At 48.0% G+C, this 24,846-nt stretch overlaps 1 protein-coding gene across 3 annotated transcripts in view; it reads left to right on the forward strand.

Moving 5' to 3' along the window:
- Positions 1-412: 412 nt before the first annotated feature.
- The window catches only part of PRR5L (proline rich 5 like), a 72,543-nt gene continuing 48,109 nt past the window's right edge, over positions 413-24,846 (forward strand). For 2 of the 3 annotated variants that reach the window (XM_029208912.1, XM_029208910.1), the window contains exons 1-3: positions 413-586; positions 19,347-19,634; positions 21,321-21,401. In XM_029208912.1, coding sequence (XP_029064745.1) covers positions 19,471-19,634; positions 21,321-21,401 — 245 coding nt within the window. In that variant the 5' untranslated portion in view covers positions 413-586; positions 19,347-19,470. The remainder of the gene's footprint in view (positions 587-19,346; positions 19,635-21,320; positions 21,402-24,846) is intronic. The other variant, XM_029208911.1, reaches the window with a different exon arrangement.

Consider the following 24,846-nt stretch of genomic DNA (forward strand, 5'->3'; position numbering starts at 1 on the left):
CAACGACAAAAGCCCCAGGCTCTAGTTCTCTAGTGCGCCCTGGATCACTCCCTTGGCTTCTCGGTAGAGTTTCTCTTCGTAGGGGTGGAGGTAGGTGGGGGGTCTCATCTTGTGCGAGGGGAACGCAGAGCCAAGCTCCCATGACCTGTTGCATCCTCCCCAGCTTTTCAAGTTAAAGCGCTGGATTTCCTGAAATTGTTGAACTGGATCTAAGCGCAGGCGCCCCCTTTCCCCTGCCCCCCTCCCTAGCAAGGTGAGGGTTGCTGCTGGGGAGGAGAAGTGAGAGGGGGTGAGGTGGGGCTGGGATGGGGGCTGTTGGAGAGAAACTGAAGCGATGAGCACGGGACAGGAAAAGTGGGAGGAGGAGGAAGGAGGGGGGAGGAGGAGGTCGTAAGATGAGAGAGGAGGGAAACGTGTCACCAGCTCGGCTCCGGGAGCTCCGCTGCCGCCGCGTTTGTGGACTCGCGCGGGAGAGGACTTGAGTCTGGACCGGACCCCGCGGAGGGCAGAGCCGGGAGAGGAGGGAGAGAAGGAGGCTGAGCAGAGCGCGGCGGCGAGAGCCATCCAGGTCGCTCACTGCTCTCGGGTGAGAAAACTTTCTCGGGAAGACCGGAAACTTTTCCCTGGGCGCGCGGAGTCTGGGGCGGAGGCGAGCTGAGGGTATGCGTGACTCGAGGTGACTCGGGAGGGGCTGGAGTCAGGCTCAGCAGTGGCACGGGATCGAGAACAAAATCGCCGGGCACACCGGGCACAATCCGGCGGGGCACGGGGAGGGGCCTTGGGGAAAGCGTTACATTTGAGGGGAACCGGGTGGGGGCCCCCGCGTGGTTAAGGATCCTCCGATTGGACGCTGCAGGCGTGTACAGAGGAAGGGGCTCGCGACCACCGTGGGGGGGCGGGAAATGCGCCCAGCGTCCGCACCTTAGGGTGGGCGAGGGATGGCTGTGGGGTGGAACGCGGGACGCCGCCGATCCTGGGACCCAGGCTGTGCCAGGAGATCGAAAAAGAAAGTTTGCTTGTCGGTCTTTCTCGTTCTCCTCTTTGGCCTGAGGGGCAGATCTAAAGAGCTGCCCCTACTCGGGCGCGGGCGATTCAGCGCCCCGAAACACCCCATCTTTTCCTGCCATTTCCCCCTTTTCCGGAGAGAGGCGTGGGAGGGGAGGCCAGAGAAGTGAGCCACTTTGTCCCGAGCGCCGCTGGACGTGCGCTTTCTGCCGACTGGGGCGGGCCCGGGCGCAGCTTGCGGAGACCCGGCGGGGCGGGCGGCTCTCCTCGCCGGCGGCATTCCCTTTCTGCTTCACCTTTCCCGCCAGACCTCCCTTTGGAGAGGCTTTCCCCTGTGCGCCTACTGTGCGCGCGCGCAGAGCTCCTTGCGCGCACAGGGGGCGCCCTGGAGCCTCCGCCCCTGAAGCCCGCACCCTCTTGTCCCCAGCCTTCCGCCCCTTTTCTGAGGGGCGGCCGTCCGAGGGCAGACCAGGTTGTGTTACTTGCAAACCGTGCTTCAGGAATCGGCTGTGGGGTGCCTCTGTGGTTGGCAACAGGGTTTTCCCCTTGTTCTACCCACCTGCCTTTGGTCACATGCCACCGCCTCTTCCCCCGCGGTGCCGGGAGCCCGCGTTTTGTTTGTCAGCAGTAAGGCGGTGAGTATTTATAGACGCACTACAGTCTGCGGAGTGCAAGGTTTCAATTACTGCGATGCGCCCCACAGGACGGAAGGCTTACGCGAGGCGGCTCAGGGGCAGGTCTGCTCCGGAGACTCGCTTGGAAATAGTTCTGGGCCGGAGTCTGCTGGCATCCTTGCTGGGGCAGAGTTCTGGACCTGTTGCCCAGACGATACGTGCAAATCCAAATGACCCATTGCAAAGGACCAAAGCAGTCAAGGACGCCAACTCCAGATTGTCTCCATCCCCTGCCCCTCCCCCATCAAAGGGTGCTCGCTGATCAAGCCTCAGAGACTGCCCTTTAGTGACCATCGTGGGTGCAGTCATGACATTTCACTGGCCTACAGGGTGCAATATTTCACGGTGCTGCGCCCTGGTAAATTGCTCTCTGGCTGGAAGGCACTGTTACTGACAACGTGAAGCAGCAAGCGGGTCAGGAAGAGAGGTGGAACTTGCAGAAACTAATTTAGCCACATTTTAAATTTAGCCCCTGATGAGGTTCCTAGTAGACTGAGGAAAGTGCAGCCCTCCTCTCTGTGGAACCTGGCTGGCCCGTCTTCTCTGGTTGCATTCAGCCCAAGAATCTGACCAAGGGTGCTGTTCAGAGTGTTTTTGTAGAATGTAGCAGATAAGGGAAACAATGCTTGGTCAGTCCACAAAGTTGTCTTTGTTTTTTTCAGCTCCAACCATTGTCCTTTCAGTGTTTTACTGAAGCTTCTGACAGCCAGAACCATTAGTAGTGTAAAAAAGAAAGGCGTTAGAAATAGGCTTGTTTGACTGGGTTCTTTCTCAAGGGCTTAGTTTATAGACAAAATTATTTCTCAAGGAGACCTCGTTTCTTTCAGATCCAGAGGGTCATGGCTGTGTATTTATTTCAATGGGTGAAATTTCAGTGATGGTCTGTGTTTGAACATTACAAAAATGCTCCCTTTATTTTAAAAAGGGGGGCAAGCGCCTATTGTGGCCTTAATATGTCTTAAACTTTGCACTAACAGACTCTGATAATATTATATAATCTGCACCAAAACAATGATGAAATAGGTACTATCATATCCGCATTACATAGATAAGCCCACTGAGGCTTAGAGAACTTAAGTAATTTGTCCAAAGCAACACACACAGGGGTGGAGCTGAGAATGGGTTCCAGATCTGTTACTGCAGCCTTGTAGTGCCAGCCTGTTCTGGAGATGTCTTTCCTTTCAGGGCCTCAGTTGTTAATTAAATCATCTTATAGTTGATTAACTTGGTGACTTTTTTCTTTAAATGTCACATAATATCACAGAGTGGCTCAATAACTGAAAAAAATAATCCCAGTCTTGTCTTTAGAAAACTATCACTCTGCTATCTGAAAATTTCATGCTGGAAATCCAGAGCTAATGTCATAATCTTCAATTCGTTCATCGACAATGTATGTGCAACATTTAGACCATTCATGTGCAGAAAATTGAAATCAGTAAGGGCTTTGTGGATTTCTTAATGATTTCTCTATCTTAGGGAATTTGTAGGTGTGCATGTGTATAATCCGCTGTGGTCATTCCTTTTGTATTGCCCTTGTACAAGGTAAAATATACTGAAATCTTTCTTGAATTGTAGCCTTTTTCATGTTCATCTTTTTTTGCAGAGCTAGACCGATAGAGAATTGATTTGAGAAATAGAGTGTGAGGTCCTATGAAAGATCCCTACTGTGTTTAGCGTTCATCATTGAAAGTTTATTCCCTAGAGTTGCCTCTGTACGTGCAAAATGTAAATGCTTGCTAAAAGCAATGCTTATAGAAAGTATCATTTGTGAACAAGTCAGTGGGAATTAATATTTCAGTTGCTGAAAGCTGGGAATAAAGTATTTTGTGGGCTTTGTGTGGGGTATGAGGTTAGTAATTTTGCAACAGAGACAGTGGTACCCTGTTAAGCAGAAGGTACTGTTTTACAAGGGAAGATTCCCCTTTGGAGCTAAGAAGGAGGTTGGGAGCATAGATGATACAAAGCAATAATGGGGCATCAGAGGTGAACTTGAGTTATTTACGCTTTTGTCAGGGGCTGAAGATCGAAGGCAAGGTTTACCTTGAAACTTGTACAGTTAAACGAGCCAACTTATTTACTGGGCAATAACTGTGAGCCAGGTCCAGCCATGGTAATGTTATTTGAACCTCCCAACAACTGTGCAGGTAGCTATTCTTTTCTCTATTTTAAGATGTGAAAATGAAGGCTCAGAGAGGTTAATTACTTTCCTGATGTCACACAGCTATTAACTAAAGCCCCTTGTTCTTTCTAGTTCATTTTGACATCTACCCTTGAAGGCCTTCCATGAAGAACCCAGGGTCCCAAGTACTCAAGAAGGTCCTACTTGTTCACATGGAAGTTTCTGGATCAGAGCAGTGTGGTAGCACTAAAATGAGGGCACAGGAGTTGGGTGAACAATGGAGGAACTAAAGGGACAGTCTGGATAATTCTGACAGTAGTTATCCCATGGAAGAAGAAGAGAGGCCCATAAGGTATTGTGAATTTAAGAATTACTGGCATTGGTCTGGCTGGGGATGGCTGTCACATTGCTCGGCAAGACCTGGTGATTAGCCTGCCCGACAAGGTGCTGAGAGGGGAAAATGGGGGAGGAAGTACTGCCACCTCCCTTGACATGGCTTCTGTTGTGAAGAGGCCTTGTTAGAAACCCCAGGTTATAGTCGATATAAATTAGGGAGTCCGTGAGACCTGTTTCCATTTTAATTGGACTCGGCTCTTTGAGGTAACAGTCGCCCAATCTCTCTCTTTATTCTTTTCTTACGTTTTGCCAGTTTATGGCCTTTGTAGATCAATCCTTGGATTTCATTTAGAGGCGAGAAAGAGAAAGAGGAAGAAAAATAAAAGAGCGAAGGTTAGTGATTATCTAAATTGGATTAAGCTCTGTCTAGCAGCCGTTTAAAGAAATACTGCTTGCTCTCTAATTACCATCAACTAGGAATTTAAACGGTCTATTAAATTTAAGCTGACTTTTTTTCTTTCTTTCTCTTTTCTTTTTGGCCCTTCTGATAGTTGCAGCCTTAACATATTCTGGAAGTTTGGGGGCTTTTTATGTATTCTTCAAATGTGTGGAGGACATTCTCTGCCTCCTCCCTTTAAAAAATATTACATTTCTGTAACAGGATAATAAATGATATTATTATATAGTGGCTTGGTTAAAAAGCAGAAGCTCATAGCCAGGTTCAGCCGGCCCTGGCTGGCTGGAGAGCGAGTCAGTTAACCGAGTTCTTTGTCAGAAATGTAGAGACACCTATGTTAGGCTTTCAGAGTGGAGTATGGCTCGCGTATTTTTCTCTGTAGTAAAAAGTTAGGCTTAGAATGAAAATCAGTCACCTTTACTCTGTGTGGAAGCTTTGAGTCAAAAATATGAGTGTTCTTTATCAAAGTGGGTGGTGTGTGTGCTTTGGGGCTGGGACTAAGCTGAGGCAAGTGAGACATCAAGAGCTTGGCCCTGAGAGAGATGCCTCACTCGCCTCTCCCTCTTCCCAGCCCTGCTGTGCTTATGGTGAACTGTGCCCAGAAGGGTTCTGGAGAGATCTCTCTCCCTCTTGACCATGGCCTATGGAAAATCCAGGTCGACATCTACCCCTGCCACTGCCCAAACAGCCTCTCATAATTATTTGTACAATTTATTTTGCATATAATCATATGTTACAAAAAGCGTGTATTTACCTCTAAGCTTTCATTCTCTTTCCCTCACCTCAATTTTAGGGTGTAAATGTGAGATTTCTCTCAGGCACTCATCAGTGTTCTGGTTTCACTTTAGCTGATCACCAAACACCAGCAACACCTCCAGTTTCTTGCTTCTCTCGTTTCTTACAGAACTTCCTTCAACTTTGCTGGTTCTTTTGGACACAGGCCAAGTTCTGTGTTTTGCTGAAGGCATCTGTGACAGCAGTTAGGTTTCTAGCAAATACTAGGATTAAGGGGACACTTAGGGGCTCCCTTGGCCATTCAGAAACTAGAGTATATGTCCATTTAAGCTGAGCCTGGGAGAATACGTGAAGGAATTTGTTTTCCTCTTCTTCCCAAGGACTGGGGGCAAAAATCCAGCAAGGCCTCTGATGTGTGTCTGTATTATTCTGAACTAAGCTGCCTCAAACCCTGTTACAACCTGCTCGTGACCTCAGCTGCGTAAATCCTCCATGTAAACCCTTTTACGCTTGCTGTTGAACTCTAAATACTCCTCTGGAACGGGTTCAGCATCATTCCCCAGATGTCTTTGGGGGAGAGCACGTCAGCTGCTACTGTCATTTTGGAGAACTCCACTACAGCTTGCTGGCCACTGGAGTCCACCACTGTGCAGCTGTATGGCCACTTTCATTGTAAAATATCTGGATGCAAAAGTAGTGGGTGAACATGGTAATCCTTGGCAGTGTTCTGAGATAATTAAAAAAAAAAAAAAACTTGACCAACAGGATAATCGATTCCTTTCAGGCTTCAGAAAAGCCCCCAAGACACCCCCAAAGGTTGGAATCAACTTTGCAGAGGGGACAGTTGTTCAGAGAGGGCACACATTGGTCCTAACTGGCATCTTGGAGACAACACAGGTCGGGCATTTGAGATCTGGAATCTGATCCCGACTCTGCTGTGGGCAAGCTGTCTGACCCTGGGCCAGTTGCTCAGTGTTCCTCTCTACAAAATAAGGAGATTGGTCTCCCGCGAAGGTTCCTTCCTATTCTAAAATTCTGTGATGGCCAAGGAAGTGTGGTTTAGAGCAGTGCTTCTCCAAGTGCATACCCGGCCGGGGATCTTGTTAAGCCACAGAACCTGATTCAGTGGGTCTGGGTTGGGGCCTGAATGACTAACAAGCTCCCAGGTGATGCTGACTCCGCTGATTCTCAGGTTGCTGGTTATGTAGCCAGGCACTAGAGTCTGGACCCGGGTCTCTCAACCTTGGCCCTATTGACACTTGGGGCTGGACAATTCTTTGTTGTGGGAAGCTGTCCTGTGCATTGTAGGAAGTTTAACAGCATCCCCGACCTCTACCTGCTAGATGCCTGTAGTACCCTTCACACCTCCCCAGTATGGCAGCCAAAAAATACCTCCAGACGTTGCTGAATGTCTCCTGCAGGAGGAGAGGAGGGCAAAATCACCCCTGGTTGAGAACATTGGTCCTCCCTAGAACAGTGTTATCAATCCTGGCTGTACCTCAGAATCCCCTGGAAGATGTCTAGAAAATACAATAGTCTGGAGTTCTTCTCTGAAATTCTGGAAAAGTACTAGTCCCAGACTTGAGTCGTGGTGCTATTATCCTTCCATAGCTGTGGGACCAGTTGTTCCTCTGGCCTCCCAACCAGAAACTCTTCACTTCTAAGATAGAGGTCATAATGATGCCTACTTCCGAGGGTTGTTGGGAAGGTCAACTGAGGTGACATGAAAATGAGCTTTAGAAACTACAGTCATCCCTCGGTATCTGCAGGGCACTGGTTCCAGGACCTCTCCCCGCTTCCCTATACCGAAATCCAAGGATGCTCAAGTTCTTTACATTCGGCCCTCTGTACCCGAGGGTTCAGAACCCGCAGATATGTAAGGCTGACTGTATAAAGTGCTGTGCAGATGTCAGTGGTGAGTGTTATACCACAGGCCCCTGGAGTTTTATTTTATTTGTTCAATTACTTTATTTATTTTTCCCGGGACTGGATTCATCTTCCCACAGGTCTGCCTAAGTGACCTCCACACTTTTCCCTCGTTATTCCTCCAGCGCTGGTAGTTAGGAGCTGTGCGTGTTTTTCTGCAGTCAAAAACTGGCAGCCCGGGAGCCAAACTTTGGCATCAGAAACGTCTTGTTTGGTTTGAGTCGTGTTTTGAAAAAAAAAAAAAAAGATTATTTTTTCCAGTATTTAAAAATTGGGCGATTTGACATATAAACACAGGTTTCCAGTTTTTCTTTAAAAATACAAAAAGAAGACTGAATGTTCTCTTTAGTTTGGTATGGTCCCCACCTGGTCTTCTAAGCGTGGTTGTGTTTTCTGCCTTGGCCCCTGTAGGCACTGAGTTTGCCATCTCAGCTTTAGGCCTTCCTGTGTTTTTCTTTCATCGTGACCAAATTACTATTCCTTTTTTCTCTTTTCTTTATCACTGGTAGGACAACATCTGGCTCATCTTTGCATCCTGGGTAGTGGATGCTCACTAGCTATTTATTAAAATGCGATATTTTGTCCCATCCTTTTCTGTCACAGATGAAAAAAAAAAGGATACTCATTGAGCTTTACCTATGAAAGCTTGCTTTTCCTTCCCCAAATTTCCTTTCCAGTGTCCAGCGCCCATATTCTTTAGAGAAACACAAGAAAATGGAGAGCATGTATTTTCGGTTGACCTTTCATTAACTTTACTTTGTAACTGGAGAAGGTGATTTAACCTTTGTGCGTCAATCTTGTCTCAACTGTCCATCTTCAGTTACAGCCCTCAGTGTCGACTTGCATTTATAACATTACTTCTGAGTATTTCCTGCGAGCCCCTGAGCCCCTTGGGGGCAGATACTTTATTCTTCTTTGCCCCATATGGCTTCCTCTACTTAGATCCTGGCACACAGCGGACCTTCTAACATGTGGTGGTTGCATGAACTTGAATCGAACTCATGACCTCCCTGAAATGATCATATCCCAAGAGCCCCTTCAGGCTTCTGACTCTCTATCCAGTGCTGTTTACACTTGGCCCCATGACATAGGAAGAAGTGCCCTTTCCCTTCATCTCCTTTTCTTACGAAAAAGCACTCCATCCTGTTTCTGCAACGGGAGAGTGAAGCTAATTTTTAATAAATCGCACATGTTAATCTAGAGCACATTTCCCCACACTGAAAACTCTTGTTGGCTGCCAGACAGTAGCTTTTGACCGCTCTGTCACCCCCCAGGGATTTATGTATGTTCCATGTCAGCGATGTAATTGCAGACATCACGGTCGGTCTCGGCTACTGCTGGTGTCTAGCCTTTTGGTTTATCATCTGGGAGGCACTGCAGAATTGCTCTGGATGGTGTTTATAGGCCACACCCAAACAATTTGCACTCCAAGAACCTCCCTCTTCAAAGTGAGGCTTATAGAGGAGTAGATAAGATGTGTGGTTATTCCCCACAGTTTTGCTTGACTTGTATCACAGGAGGGGATTTTTCTGGTGATTATACTGTGGCTTGAGGCCTGGGTGATGATGATGGGATGAAATAATCACTTCTAGATGGATCTGAATTATCAGTGCTCTGAGTCCTGTGGACATTTAGGCAACACTTTGAAACAGAGAAACATGCGCCTGCATCCTGTTGATGCCGCTATTTACTCTTGCACAAATTCAGGCTCCCAGACTCTTCTGTCTGCGCTCGGTTTCCAGTGGAGCGCTGACAAAGTTGCCTCATTCTTCCTGTTGAGCCTTTTCCATAGTCCAGACTTGACCCTTAACATTTTCTTGTTTGTGGGAGTGTCTGTCTCTCGGCTGTCTTTTGTCTCCTCAAAGTTGCGAAGTTTTGTCCTTAATCCCAACGAGTGTGCTGTGTTTGTAGGATCCACTGACCAGCGTGCAGACCCAGGACTCCGTGCCCGTGTGACCCAGGTCCAATAATGCTAAGGCGGACCCCAGTTCAGGCAGAAGGAAGGGCATTTTTCTGGTCCCCCAGAAATGGGAGGGCTGCTCTTTCTGCTGGCTTGGAAGTCCACATTTCATCCCATCATTCAAAATTATTTACTGGGCACCTTTTATGTGCCCAGCACTGTGCTCATAGCGGGATACAGCAGTGAACGAGACAAGCAAGGTCTTACAGGTCTTTAAGGAACTTACGTGCTCTCAGGGCCAGTCAGACAGTGAACAAGTAAACACAATGACTTCAGCTCGCTTGAAGGTACCATGAAGAAACGAAGCTTCCTTCCTGTAAGGGACAGAGCATACAGGCTGCCTGAACCTGGTAAGAAGCTGTGGGTGATGGTTGAGAAGGGAAGGCATGGGTGGTGACTGTGTGGCCGACAGAAATGTTGTTAAAACAGAGGGTTGGGAGTTCAGGCCCTGGAATCAGGTAGGATTTGACTTTTGGTCCCACTTAGTAGTCTTCTGACCTTGGGCAAGTTAATTTCCAGGCTTCAGTTTCTTCCTCTGCAAAATGGGAATAGCAAAACCTACTTCCTGTAGGTTGGTTTAGGGTGGAAATGAACTAAGGTGATAGATGCCCGTAGAGGCTCGGCACCATGCCACCGTCATGACCAGCCTCTGATGATGGTTAGTATATTCTTAGGAGCAACACCAATAGTAAAATCGGCACGGTAGGCAATTGATTTGCAAAATGGTCCCACTGCTCTTAAAAACCTACTTCTGACTTGGTTTCCATCCCATGGGCGGAGGCTGGGTAGTTCAAATCTGGTTTTCTAGGTTGGCTTAGAGGGTTCTGTTTGGTGTGTGTTTCTTTTAGTGAAATCCCAGGTGCTGCTGGCTCTCCTTGGTGAAGAGTATACCTTGGTGTGTATGTGATATGGGGGTGGGGGGTTGCTTGTGGCTCTACCGAGGAATTGATGATGGGGTAAGAGTGAGATAAGAGAGAGAACTGGTTGGTTAAAGAGGCTGGTCAACTAGATGATGTGGCAGGTAGGAGCTGATGCATTGGTTGAGGGCTGGTTCTGTGTATGCACTGTGTCAGGGTCTGATCCCCCTCCAAGTCTGTCAGAGGCACCCAGTTTTTGTGTGGCTTACAGGGTAGGGACTGAATGCATGGCTGGTGATGCTGAGAGGTTATCATGGCCATCAGCAAAGCCAAACTCTTAACTAGCTGAGAAGTCAATAGATATAGGGAAGGGAAGTGACTTACCCAAGGCCACAGTGGCTGGGTAAGTGCTGGCTTACGTTACACCCCCGTTAGGCTCTGGGTAAAAGGTGTGAGAAGGTTTGGTGGTCATAGCTACGATGGGATAAAATAAAGGTCACCAACCTATATGTGAGGCCCCCAAAGTGTTAGTCGGCCTGGTGAATTAGTTGCCAATACTTTCATATCAAGTGATTTCAACATTTTAAAAAGTCTGGATTTGGGGCTTCTCTTCGAAAATTCAGATCTGGGACTGCTGGGCTTTTATACTGAGATGGCAAAAACCAGATTGGATTGAGCAATGGCTGGCTCCTTTAGCCTGGGTTGGTCCTGCCCACTCTCTGGGATGTGCCAGGCTCAGCCCTTTGGGCTTGTTTGTGATGCATGATGCAAAGACGGAAAGAAATTGGTTCTTCCTTTCATCTTCTTTTCTTACCAGGGTTTATTTTCTGGCCCACGTATTCCTAACAAGGCAGCTCCTTTTATAGCGTAAGTGTGCTGAATAAATAAATTTGCGTTGAAAGAATGAGTGAATGGATAGTTATGGATAGAGGGCTGCACTGGGGAACAGGAGCCAGGTTTGAATCCTGACTCCCCCCGATAGCTGAGTGACTTTGAACAAATCACATAAGTTCTACTGATTTTTACTTTTGGAGGAGGGAGGGAAGTAGGAGGTGGTCACTGTTGTTTTTACTTATTTATTTGAATAAGTAATGCATCTTCATGTTTCAAAATTCAAAAGGTACAAAAGGGTTTATAGAGAAAAGTGTTGCCCTCTGTATCCCTACCACCCAGCTCCTTTCCTGGGGAAAACCTGTGTTACCAGTTCCTGGTTTGTCCTTTCAGAGATACTTTATGCTCATGCAATGAAATATGCAAATACTCTTTTTCATCTTTTTTATGTAGATGGGAGCCTAATATACAAATTATTCTATGTTTAGCTTTTCAACACGCTTCACTCAGCGTGTCCCCTGGAGAGCATCCCCATCTCTCCCCTTCTTTCTTAGATTCCAGAGTATGGGATACCATAGTTGACATAGTCAGTCCTCTGTTGCTGAGCATTTAGGGTCTTCCCAACCCATTGCTGTTATGAAGAAGGCTGTAGTAAAAACCCTGGTTCCATAAGCCACTTGACATGCCTGGAATAACATTACTGGGAGTAGACTTGCTGTGTCTGAGGGTACAGCCGTTGTTATTTTGGTAGACCTTGTCAAATTTCCCTCCATAGCAGTTGCCCCAGACTGCTGTCCCTCCAGCAGGGCGTGAGAGTGCCTGTTGCCCCACACCATGGCTGGGTGTCACCTTTTGGGACCTATGAGGGCTTCGTGAAGAGCAGTGTTCTATAAAAATTTTAATACTAGCTACAATTTGGGGGACCCCTACTGTGGGCCAGGCCATGGTCTGGGCTGTCTCATTTAATGTTAACAACATCGAGGTAAGTATCACAGTCATTTGACAGATGAGGAAACTGAGATTCAGAGAGGTTGAGCCATTTATCCAGGTCACCCAGTTAATAAATTGTAGAGGCTGGATTTGAACCCGCGTTTGTCAGGTTTCAATACCAGGATGTTTTCATACAGTAAAGCCGTATGTGATTTGAGGTGTCGGTACCCTCAGCTGACACTTGCTTATAGTTTCTGTGTCTCCCAGCAATAGTACCTCTCAGGGGGCTGGTTCATTTGCTCATTTATCAAATATCTGTGGAATTCCTGCACTATACCAAGCTCTGGGGATGCACTTGAGAACAAGATAGACATAGTCCCTGACCTTATGGACCTCATAAAAACAATAAGAAACAATTCTGTAGTGATTTATTGAGGTAGATTGTGATACGACAACAAAGGAGGTGAGGAGGGTGCTCTATGGGGTGATGTGACCTGATCATGGGGGAGGGGGAGGAGGGCCTTTCTGAGCAAAGGAAGTTTAGACAATAAAGGGTGTATAGGTTTGAGCCTGGAGAAGTGAGTGGGAAGTATTTCACACAGAGGGTACAGCATGTGCAAAGGTCCTGGGGCAGGAAAGAGTGGGTGGTATTAGGGGAAATGAAGGAAAGTCAATGAGCTGGCATGCAGAGTGAAGGGAGGTGAAAGTGTGAGGTTGGGGTTTGGGGATTTATTCTAAGACCTGTGGGGAGCCTTTGATGTCATTGAAGCAACATCAGCCATAAGCATCACAGGCACTGGGCTGTCGGGTTCTTGTCCTAAGCAGCACCTCCATTTCCTTCTCTGTAAGATGGGGATGGCGATGGCACACAGGGCTTTCCAAACATTTTGAATGTTACAGACAGTAGGAAATACTGGTACATTTAGACTCAGTACGAATACACGTGTAATATACACGTTTCTCCCAAATGCAGTGCACTCTGATATTTTCTGTTCTAATCTATATCATTAAAGGTTTTTGGTCAAGATCCCCTAAATTTATTTTAGAAACACCGAGATAATACATGTCCAGTGCCTGCACCTTACTTCGCCCTCAGCAAACGTGCTGTCATTCTCCGCTCTCATCATTATAAAGATCTCTCTGGCCACAGTTAGAGAATGGATGGGTGAAGTTGAATGACAGTGTCTAAATCCTGACGCAGCTTAAGGACGTTGCCTCTTCATTTCTGTGTTTGTGTCCCAGGGAAGGAGCTCCACACTGGGCTTCCTGCCTGCGGGGTCTCCTGGGGGTGGGGGTGGGGGGACGTGTCAGATGGGCTTTCTGTCTGGTTTCCCTGGGAACTGGTTTCTCCTCGTTTTCCATTTTCTGGGTGGCCACATCAGACTGAGTACCCAGTTTTCTTTGACTTCTTTGTTATTTACACTCAGAATGGCTTTTTCCTGGAAGCCTCAGAGTCATTATAAGCCACCCACTTCTTTATTTTAAGTTGTGCCATGGTCCTACTTCCCTTTTCAGAGTCGAGGGTTGGAGCCTTAGTAGAATTCATTTGCATTTTCCACTGAGTGTACCACCTTCTTCTGCCTACTGGCCCGGCCCGAAAGCTGCAACCCCTCCCCGTGCCCTGGCCCTGGAAGCTGGGAGGAGAAGGCAAGAAACCACATTCTTTTTCTCCAAGAAACACATTCTGGATCGTGAGTGCAGAGGTTTCCAAAGACCCCTGTGCGGTGAGCCTGGGAGAGCAAGGCCAGCGGCAGCACCTAGTAACCCTCTAACTGCCTCACGCTTCATGGACACAGGACCCCGGCTTTCCGGCACCCAAAACTTAACCCCTTAAACCATCTTAGAAGCACATTTTTTCTAAATGTTAGTAACCTCATCGGTCCTTCACAAGGGAATATCTACTGAGACACTGTGGCTTCTGTAACTCAGAGACTTTAGGCAAAGAAGGTTTTGTGGCGGTGACAATGATGATGGTGGTGGTTGTAGCTGAAGTGTGTCCCCCCCAAATTCATATGTTGAGACCTAGCCTCTAGTACTTTTGAATGTGACTGTATTTGGAGATAGGGCCTTTACAGAGGTGACTGAGTTAAAATGAGCTTGTTAGGGTGGGCCCTAATCCAATCTGACTGGTGTCCTCATAAGAAGAGAAGATTTGGACACACAGAGACACCAGGGGATGCATATACACAGAGGAAAGGCCACGTGAGGACACAGGGAGAAGGTGGCCATCTGCAAGCCAAGGAGAGAGGCCTCGGGAGAAACCGACCTTGCTGACGCCTTGATCTTGAACTTGTATCTCCTGAACTGCAAGAAAATAAATTTCTGTTGCTTTAACCATCCCATCTGTGGTATTTGGTTATAGCAGACTGAGCAGGCTAATACAGCAGTGATGGTGGCAATAATAAAAATAAACAATAGGTAGCACATATCAAGCACTTGCCGCATACCAAGACTATTTTAAGCCTTACTTGAATCATCTCATCCAGCCCCCCGCCAATCCGAAATCGCCTGCCTTGGCTGGAAGTGGTGACATGGGGCCTGGCTCTGGCCCCTTTGCTCTGAACCGCCACTGCACCTGTGGTAGCACCTGCATAGTTCCGGGAACCATGCCAAGCGCCTCGTAGATAATCTTTCTCATCGGCACCACAACTCTCCAAGTTCCCGTGTTTTAGACGTAGAGACTGCAGTTTAGAGCGGTTCAGGGACACAGTGAGTACGTTCTCTTTCTGTGGCTGCAGTAACAAATTCCCACAACCTTGGTGGCTTAGAACATCAGAAATGTATTCTCTCACAGTTCTGGAGTCAAAAGTCCAGAATCAATGTGTCACGGGTCACACTCCTTCCAGAGGCTCTAGGGGTGAATCTCTTTTTCTTTTTTTCACAGTATACCAACTTCTAGCTGCATTGGGAGAATCTATTTCTTTCCTCTCTCAGCTTCCTCTGGTGGCTGCCAGCATTCCTTGGCTTGTGGCCGTATCTCTCCAGTCTCTGACTCCATCTTCATATCTTCTCTGTGTGTATCCGTGTCTTCTCCTCTTCTGTCTCCAATCTCCTGCATCCCTCTTATCAGGATACATGTCATTGTATTTATGGGCCCACCTGGATAATCCAGGCTAAGCTCCTTCTCTCAAGATCCTTGACCTAATCACATCTTTTGCCACCTGAGGTAATAGTCACAGGTTCTAAGAACTAAAATGTGACTATATCTTTGGGGGCCAGTTTTTCTGCCTCATACAGTCAGTGAGTGGCAGAATGAGCATTGACGCCAGGGTTTGTCTGATTCCAAAGCTTCTAGTGACCACTGCTCCTTCAGAACTACAGGCATTCGCATTAATTTTAATGGTATGTTAACTCTTCCATTTGGGGGTACCATACTTGATTTAACCTTTCCCCTTTGGGTGGGTATTTCGGTAGTTTCCAGTTTTTCGTTACTGCAAAGAATGAGCACGTCTGCCAGTCTTTGGGGACATGTGACCATGTCTGTAGGGTGCATTCTTAGAAGTGGAACTGCTGGGCCAAAGGGCTGGTAATTCTTAGCTTGCTTCACTACTCTGTGACCAACACCCACCCCCGCTGCAGCCCAGAAAGAACGCTGCAGGAAAGGAGTTGAGAGGCATCAAGCCTCAATAAATAACATCGTGAGTTACCAAAGACCCTAATGCACTGTGACCACCATGGGAGCTCAGAGGCCTGGCCTGCTCCCAAGTGGAGTATTTTCCAGATGTTTGTGAGGTCGCCATAAGCTAGAGGAAGTGTTGCTCTGTGTCTACTGCTGTCATTGCTTGGAGATTTAGAAATAACAACAAGTTATTTTATTTATTTGACAAGCACTTATGAAGCATTTGCTCTTTGCTATGCGCTGTTCTATCTAAGTGCTTTACAAATATGTACTCACTTTATCCTCCTTCAACCCTGAGGTTGTCATGCTAGCAAGCTCATCTCTTGCAGGGGGAAATGGAGCCTCAGAGAGGTCAAGAAACTTGCCAAGGTCACACAGGTGGCTTGTGGCTGAATCTCTCTAGTCTCTGACTCCATCTTCATACCTTCTCTGTGTGTATCTGTGCCTTCTCCTCTTCTGTCTCCCATCTCCTGCATCCCTTTTATCAGGATACATGTCATTGTATTTATGGGCCCACCTGGATAATCCAGGCTAAGCTCCTTCTCTCAAGATCCTTGACCTAATCACATCTTTTGCCACCCGAGGTAATATTCACAGGTTCTAAGAACTAAAAAGTGACTATATCTTTGGGGGCCAGTTTTTCTGCCTCATACAATCAGTGAGTGGCAGAATGAGCATTGATGCCAGGGTTTCCCTACTGAGTAAGTTTCCCTACTGTGACAGTGCTTGTCATCATGTCAGGCAGGCAGTGGTGCCTTATTAGCTGCTGTCCTTTTCTTCACTTTTATCTTGAGCACTGCGCTTAGGCTTGAGGTAACAGAGATGAGTAAGTCCCGATGCCCATCTTCAAGGAGTTTACAAATGGCTTAGGTAGGAATCAGGGAACCTGAGTTCTAGCCAGTCCTGGCTCTCTCCTACCTCAGACACATTGGACGTTTCCCTGCTCCTCTGGGCCTCACTTTTGCTTTTTTTTTTTTTTTTTTTGCGGTACGGGGTCCTCTCACCATTGTGGCCTCTCTCGTTGCGGAGCACAGGCTCCGGACGCGCAGGCTCAGCGGCCATGGCTCACAGGCCTAGCCGCTCCGCGGCACGTGGGATCTTCCCGGACCGGGGCACGAACCCGTGTCCCCTGCATCGGCAGGCGGACTCTCAACCACTGCGCCACCAGGGAAGCCCTGGGCCTCACTTTTGTCACTTGTAAATGGGGGCCTGGACTGGCTTCACCCCAAAGCCCCATCCGTCTTGTCACTTTCTGATTTGTCCTATTTAGGTCAGGACAAACCCATGTCTGAGGAGCCAGCGCCGTAGCAGGTGGATGCAGGGTGTGTCAGCTTTTCCCTTTAGACTGCTCTTGTCAGCACGCCCAGCAGCTTCCTCTGCGTGCTCTGGGGAGTCCTCTTGGCTCCGTCCAGAAGTGAGAATTGTTGAGACCCAGACAGCTTTGCATTGTCTGTATCTGAGGGTGGCAGGTTTTGCCGGCGACGAATGAGTCAGAGGTGCTGCTTGTTGTGTGTTACTGTGGGGCTAATGCAAGGCCGAGGAGGCTGTGGTCATCATCCCTTTGGCTGAAAATTACCCTTAGTTAAAAAGGTCACGTGTGTGCATGGGTCTGCCCATGCGTCTTGCTGGATGCACACATGGCTTGGAGCAGGCGGCCTGGTGGGAGGCGTGAACTGAGAAGTCGGGCGGGGCCAGGGTGGGGACGGGAGCCCACCCTGGGACCCTCAGTGTCGCCCAGCCTCCTGGAGAAGTGGTGTTTCAACAGGAAGCCAGAAGCTGAACCCCTGATCGATCCGTGCTGCTCACCTTTCTACTTCCCCGAACAAGTGCCCCTGAGTGGGAGGCAACTGCATCACCTGGAGTTTAGGATGCTCATAAAAGGAGTTAATAGCCCGTAATTACACAGATGAATTGCACTTAACAGGCCCATTTAAAGAAGGGCAGTGAAACAGAGCCTCTCTTAATAGTGTGACCTTTACCAGGCAAATCAAATCCCAAAGCCGGCTAGTTTCAGGCTTCCGAAGGGGCTTCTGTGGTTGTATTACTTCTTTGCCTCACTCACTGATTTGCACAGATCTTTCCACCTTGCAGGGGCACTTGGGGAAGTATGAGACCCTCTGAAACTGAGCGGGCTTGTTACAACTTCCCCAGCATTTACTGGTAAAGTTTAGTCACTATTTGCTCAGTCTGAGAATGGGTCGAAGGGCAGGAGATTGTAAAAGAAAATGGGACACAAGTCTGCTTTCCTTTAAAAAACTGTAAGAGGTGGGCGGAGTCATTCCTTTTTTGGCTCTTGGTTTTACAAGTTCACTGTCACTGTGCCACAGTGCTAGTACCGCCCACACCCTCTGGATGGACGGCCTCCGTGCCCATCTAGCAGCCTCACTCCCCTTCTGACCAGAGCAGCATGTTTCATTAGAAGGAGGCACCTTGGTTCCTCCTTTTTCTGACGCTGCAGTTGGACCTGCAGAACCTACCCCTCCTGCCAACCTGAAAGTTGGCATTTATGGCTGGAATGTCTTTTTCTTTCAGCATTGTTTTCGGGGTCATAGCAGAGTAAGCTGGTGAGAGAGGTGCCAGTGAGAATACTTCTGGGCTAAACCTTAAAGCCTTGGAAGGAAAAAGTAACTATGACCTTGGTGGTTTCCTTCTGTCCTTCACTCTTACCAGGTTCAAAACTCACTTTAAGTTGTCAGTTTGGACTTGAGGCTCACTAAAGATGAAAAGACTGAAAGGACAGGTTCAAAAGTGCCGAGGAAAGAAGGAGATGAGTCTGAACAGAAACAGCTGATGCTTGAGAGCCTTGGGTCTGCTGTTCTGCTGGGCATGTCACACCATCTCATTTCCTCTCTCGTCAGTCCTGGGAAGTTGGCAGTGCTGACAGGCGTGGACTCTCAGACTTAATGAGCTCAAAGTCACACAGCTTGGGAGTGGCCTTGTTAAGACTCAAAGCCAGATTCACTCAAAGTCACTGCCATTAACCATGAAGCCTTAAAGGCTTCCAGGAGACAGTATCCTTGAACCCAACCCTTCAGGGTAAGTTAGATTTAGACAAGCAGAGAGGAAGAGGGAGGGGGTTCTGGGCAAGGGAAACGGTAGATACAATCAAAAGCCTGGGAGGGAGTCAGCCTGGCATGGAGCATTGCCTGCCAGTTGTGAGCTCCATGGGGCAGGGACCATATTCTCCAGGGCCACCATTGTATCCCCAGTACCTGAGTGCCTGGAGCATAGTAGGTGCTCAATAAATATTTATTGTGTGAACAAATACATGACCAGTCATCTTCCTCACGAGCCTCTGGAAGGCAGGGACTAGGTCTTAGAAATCTTTGGATGCCCCACAGCTCACATGGTTAATAAATAGTAACCAATAAATATGTTCTGATGGAATGAATGAATGAACAGCAGGTAAGAGAGAGTGAGGAGATGAGCCTGAGTGAAGAGGTACTGACACTTTGGGAAATACTGAGCAATACACATGGGCTGCCGTGGTCAGGGCATGTCATGGACGGTCTTCAGTGCCAGGACAAGGAACTCTTGTGTTCTCTGTTCTTTAAAAAGCCATCCCTTAACGCGCAGCACCGTGGGGTCTACAGAAACCCAGCCAGCACCCAAACTCTGATGAGCGCGCATGGGAACCAAGTCAAGTACAGCTTAGAAATCACTTTTCTGTAGGACTGGCCTCAACCCACTGTCGCTGGCTTCCCATCTTGGGAAGTGACCAAAACTAACAAGAGGTCTGTAAACACTTGTGAATGGGACCCCGCAGGGTATAGATGGTGCTGTGGGGTCCTGCAGTTGTTTCTAGGATAGTTTGGCCAGGAAGCCCCAGCCAACTTCCTCCAAGTTGGGGTCTGCTCAGCCTAGGCGTTTTCAACAAAAGCTGCCCTCTCTTTTCAGGTGTTGGCTCACGTTGTGGTTTTGAGAAAGCCTGAGGGCCAGAAAGCGGTCCTGGGAGAAGCCCTCTGGGTGGGCAGTCGGAACCTTCAGGTCCAGAGGAGAAGCCGTCCCCTCACCTGGACTTATGACCCGCAGCTTCGCCCCCAGCCTGCCTGTCGAGTTCCCCAAGATGGGCTCTTTCCGCAGGCCCAGACCGCGCTTCATGAGCTCCCCGGCGCTCAGCGACCTGCCCCGCTTCCAGGCAGCCCGCCAGGCTCTGCAGCTGAGCTCCAACTCGGCCTGGAACAGGTACAGGAGGCACGGGCGGGCAGAGGGGCACTGCCAGCACCAGAGCAGGGCCAGGGGCTGGCTGAGCTTCAGCATCTCCTGATATCTCAGCTCCAGAAGGTCGTGAGTATAGGGTTGATTGATGAAGAGAGTGCTTTCCCTACGGCAACTGTATCCATTAGCTTTCCTTTATTAAAAAATATTTTTTTCTTTTTTTATTGAAGTCTAGTTGATTTACAATGTTGTGTTAGTTTCAGGTGCACAGCAAAGTGATTCAGTTTTCTTTTTTTCTGATTGTGTTCCATTATAGGTTATTCCAAGATACTGAATATCGTTCCCTGTGCTATACAGTAAATCCTTGTTGCTTATTTATTTTAGGTATAGGAGTTTGTGAATCCCATACTCCTAATTTGTCCCTCTCCCCCTCCCTCTCCCCAGCTTTCCTTGTTTTAGTAGAGGGAAAGCGGACCACTGGGGGCCTCTGGGCTCTCAGAGTCAGTTAACCAGCCCGGGACAGTTGGATCAGAACTTACAGTTACCGTTCATGCCCATTAGTCACACGCCAATTGTAAGAGGACCCGGGGGTGGGAACATATAAGTAACCTCAAGTCACCTGTTACCCCTTCGGAGAGCTAAGACAGTATCTGTGAAAAGCTAAGTAAGCAGCGTAAACCAGGGGTGATCCATACCTGGGAGCCACAGGTGGCTGGGAGAGGAGACACTTAGCCTTTGTAAGGCGTTCAGCTGAACTGCTGTGCACCCAGCACTGAGTAGAGACTGAATCCGTTGTATGTCTCGCCCTTCTCTGAGCTGTTTTTCAAATCTGTGTGGCTCCTTTTTGGATAAATCAATGCATCATTATTTTAAAGCATTATGGAATTCTTTGTCATTTGGATTATTATGGATTTTTTCTTTGAATGCCCAACCCTTATGATGGGGAGGGAGGAGGTGTCCGAAATGTTTTGATGTTAAGTGGAGGCTTGTTCATTTAAAAAGGCCTAGAGCCTTTGGTAAAGACAAGCTTGTGATCAGCTCCTTGCTGAAATGTTGGGCTGGGGTCCAGAGAACGTGGAGTCAAGACTTACCTGGGCCCCTCAATGGATTAACCCTTCTGCCTAGACAGTGGCAGGAGTGGGAGTGGCAGGGGAAGTGAGGCTAGCCCCTCTGGAGTTCTTCCCAGAGGGTACTAGTAAAAGGCAAGGACAATTAAAATCCATATTTGAAATTTTTTTTTAATTAAAAATTTTAAAAAGGCAAGGAATTATCCTTTCCTATTGGCCCTGGGTCTCCAGGCTGCCCTGTGAAGACAGGTCTCCTGAGTGAAAGAACCCCAGACCTGAGTCGTCTCCTGCTTGCAGTTACTGCCACTGGGGATTCTTTCAGGCCCAGCGGTGGTGGCCACGCAGTTTCCTGAGAGTAGATCCCACTGCCTGCCCTTCACTAAGGCCGCCCCCCAGCAGGGCTGCCAGCCTGCGAGAAAGTGCGGGGGGGGGGAGAGGGCCTACTTTTGGGTCCTCCTGGCCTCAGTCTCCCTTCCTCTCCAAGGACCCTCAGATGGAAGTGACAGATTCCAGGGATAGAAAACATGGCCGTGTTTGTGCCACAGGCTTCCCGGCCCTTCCACTCACCTTCAGCTCTGAGCTGCTTGAGGAAATGGCCCCAGGGAGACAGATCCACTCACCAGGGGTCGTTTCTATTTCCCTGCAGCGTCCAGACTGCCGTGATCAATGTCTTTAAAGGGGGCGGCTTGCAAAGCAATGAGCTCTACACACTGAACGAAAACATCAGGTATGTGGCTGGCCAGGCCGGGACCCTCCCACCGTGGGCCTGAGCTGGGGTGGAAGGAGCTACCCCACCCCCAGGAGCTTTACCTTAAGTTCTGTTCTCTGCCTCGTTCCTATTGCTGCTTCTGTTGGATTTAATGAGACTCTTGTGACTGTTAAGTTCTGAGGCCCTTATCTGTCTAGACTTCTGCTCCAGAGAGGGCTCGTCCATTTGTCCATGTATATAATGTATGTTTGGGTCACTGGGGTGCAGGGGGTAGAGGGTTGACATCTGGTAGCTGCCATTTATTCTGTAAACATTTCTTGTGCCCTGCTTGATTATTAGGTGCCATATTAGGCCAGGATGGCCTAGCAGTTGGTAGCAGACGGCTTGGGATTTTATTACTATTCCTTCCTTTTACTAAGTTGCTCGCCAACTTCTTTGTGCCTTGGTTTCCTCTTCTGTGAAACAGAGATAGGAAATGCACCTACTTCCAATGCACAAGATTCTTGTGAGTTATTGAGTTACTACGTAAATAGTCTGTAAGAACAGGGTTGGAACACACCAAGTATTTGGTACTTGGGGCTCTTATCATCATCGTTACTGTCATTGCTGTTAGGTTTTGGTGATGAAACCCTCAATAAGACATGGTCCTTGAGGAGTTTAATGTCTTCGAGAATCTTCCCAGTAGTGTCCACTACTTGTTCTTTCATTCATCAAATATATGAGTGCCTCCCTATTAGCCAGGCACTGGAAAAACAACAATGAGCAAAGACACATGTGGCCCCTGCTCTCCTGGAATTTATGTTCAGTTGAGGAGATAATCTTTAGTCAATTGATCACACATGTAAAATGTAATATTACGCACCTGTGACGGCTACTACAACACAGCTGATGTGATGAAAGTGTACGTTAGTAGGACTTGATCTTGCCAAGGAGGCCAGGAATGGTGATGTGATACTTGTGCTGTCATCTGAAGGATCGGTGGGAATTAACTAGATGAAGAGGGCTCCAGGTGGGGGCAACTGCACGTGCAAAGGTCCAGTGGTAGCAACGAGCAAGGAACTGAAAGAAGGCCCACGTGCGCAGAGTACTGGAGGTTGGGTGGTGGTGCGGTTGGGTTTGTGTTTTGGTGAAATGCGGGCAGAGAGGCAAGCAGGGCCCAGAGCCCCGAGGTCTCCTGGGACAGGAGGTTGAACATCAGGTCTTTTAATGCCCTGGTGTTCATTCCTCTTGGGTGTGTTAAGTGCAGAACATCAAGGGTGAAGACCTAACCCTGGAATGGGCAGAACATTAAAAAAGGCCATTATTCAGGTCTTGTTTACATTTAGTTAAGACCTGTGTTAAGGGTCAGTGAGGTGTTTTAAGAGCTCTGCTTTCATTAAAACGTTTAGAGCTTGGAAGCAAACAGAGTTGTGTTAAATTTCTAGCCAGGCACTTGAATTTTGCCTAATAATTACACAAATATGGAAAGAGACAATAGAGATCATCTCACCCAAGCCCTCCTTTTACAGAGAAGGAAACTGAGGCCCTGAGATGTTGAGTGACAAGGGCAAAGTTGGGTCGGCCAACCCCTCAGCTTGCAAGAGCTGAATTTTACTCCAAGAACTAAGATCTCCGTCTTTTCCGTGAACGTTCCTTAGCTCACAATAGATGTATAAATAAATAAAACGGTGACTCAGGAACGTGCTAATTGTTCCTCACATCAGGGGACTGATCCTGAAATTGTACTTAAAACCTTTGTGGGCAGCTAGGAAAAATATGGGCCACGCTAGATTTCAACAGCCCTGTTAACCCCGGGCTGCTCACTCAGAAGCCCGCAGGTACCCAGCAGGTCTAAGTGGGTGAAGCCGGCCTGGAGAGTGGAGGTGAGAGCTCACCCTCTGTCTAAGGGGATCCCCCCCCTGCCCAGAACAATGCAGGTCCAGTGACATACCATCTTATTTCTCAAGAAGAACCAGAAATTGAGATTTTTATGTGAAATTTTGTCTTTTAAATGTAGATAAGTAATCCAAATGTCCCCAAACATTGGTACAGGCCAAACAAAACACATCTGTGGGCTGAATTTGACCAACGGGCTGCCCATTTATGAGATCGGCCATAGCATACATGGGGCAGCATCGCTGATGGGGTGTCGTGTCCCAGATTCTAGCGCTAAGGACACCCAAGTGGGGGAGAAGGGAACTGACGTGGATGGAGGTGCCAGGAAAAGTGCCAGGCACCTTTCACATACATCATATTCAGCCCTCCTCACAGCCCTGAGAGACAATCATTGTTCTCAGTGCATAGCTTATCCACAAAATGATGGGCAAGAGAAACAAAGTAGCTCGTCCAAGGTCACGCAGCTATGAACGATAGAGTCAGGATGTGAACCCCTGTCTGACGTAGGCACCTATGTTAGTTTGCTCAGGCTGCCGAATGGTTTTTGTAACCATAGACTGGGAGGTTTAAACGATAGATGCTTATTTCTCACTGTTCTGGAAACTGGGAAGTCCAAGGTCGAGGTGCTGGCAGATTGGGTTCCTGGTGAGAGCTCTCTTCCTGGCCGCCATCTTGCTGTGTCCTCGCACGGCCTCTTTGTGTACGCGATGGGGAGAGAGCAAGCTCTCTGGTGTCCCTTCTTATAAGGATGCTAATCCCAACATGAGTGTTGAGGGTCCAACCTTCATGACCTCATCAGAACCTAATTACTTCCCAAAGGCCCCACCTCCAAAGAGTGTCACATTGTGGGTGTAGGGCTTCAACATATGGGGGGTGAGGGGACACAATTCAGTCCCCAGTGGAATCTGTGCTCTTTACACTATATCGTAGTGTCAGAGAGAGAGGTTCTAGGCTGGAAGAAGTGTTAAGCCAATGGTCTTGATCTTTCTTTCTGCCTTTGTTCCTTTCCCAAGGCCTCTGGGACTCCATCTGTACCATGTGCTGTGATTCTTAACATCCCTCCAAGGATCACATCACTCCTCCAACACTCCTTTCCAGTATTGGGTTTAGCAGGGGCTGTTGGATGTTCCTTTCTATGTTTGGAGCAATTTTCAGGCTAGTGAGAAACACATATGGTTGGGGTTTGAAAGTAATTGCCTGGATGTGAACAGCTCAAAGCTGTCAAAAGCCAGAGCTTCGATGACCATGTCCTGGACCGTCTGCCCTCTGTCCTTCTTTAGGATGGTGGTTAGAACAGAGATGGGCTTTCCCAGCACAGACACTCAGAGTATAACTGAGAACATGAAACACATCCCAGGCATATGTATGACCTGGTCGTCCCAAGTTAAATAAATTGAACCCACGTCTGCAAGAGCCAACATGGGAATAAACACAGCTGCCTTTATTTCAGTAATTAAAACACCAAAACAGACATACTACTCTCTGGTTACATTTAAATAGACAGGTTTTGGTTTTTCTTCACTCTCTTTTTTCTGTGAAAAGACCTGTTCGCAGAACACAACGGCAAACTGGCCAGCGTTGAGGCCCG

This window comes from Monodon monoceros, unplaced genomic scaffold, assembly GCF_005190385.1.
Source record: "Monodon monoceros isolate NGI ecotype Baffin Bay Population unplaced genomic scaffold, NGI_Narwhal_1 Super_Scaffold_7, whole genome shotgun sequence".
Lineage (NCBI taxonomy): Eukaryota > Metazoa > Chordata > Mammalia > Artiodactyla > Monodontidae > Monodon > Monodon monoceros.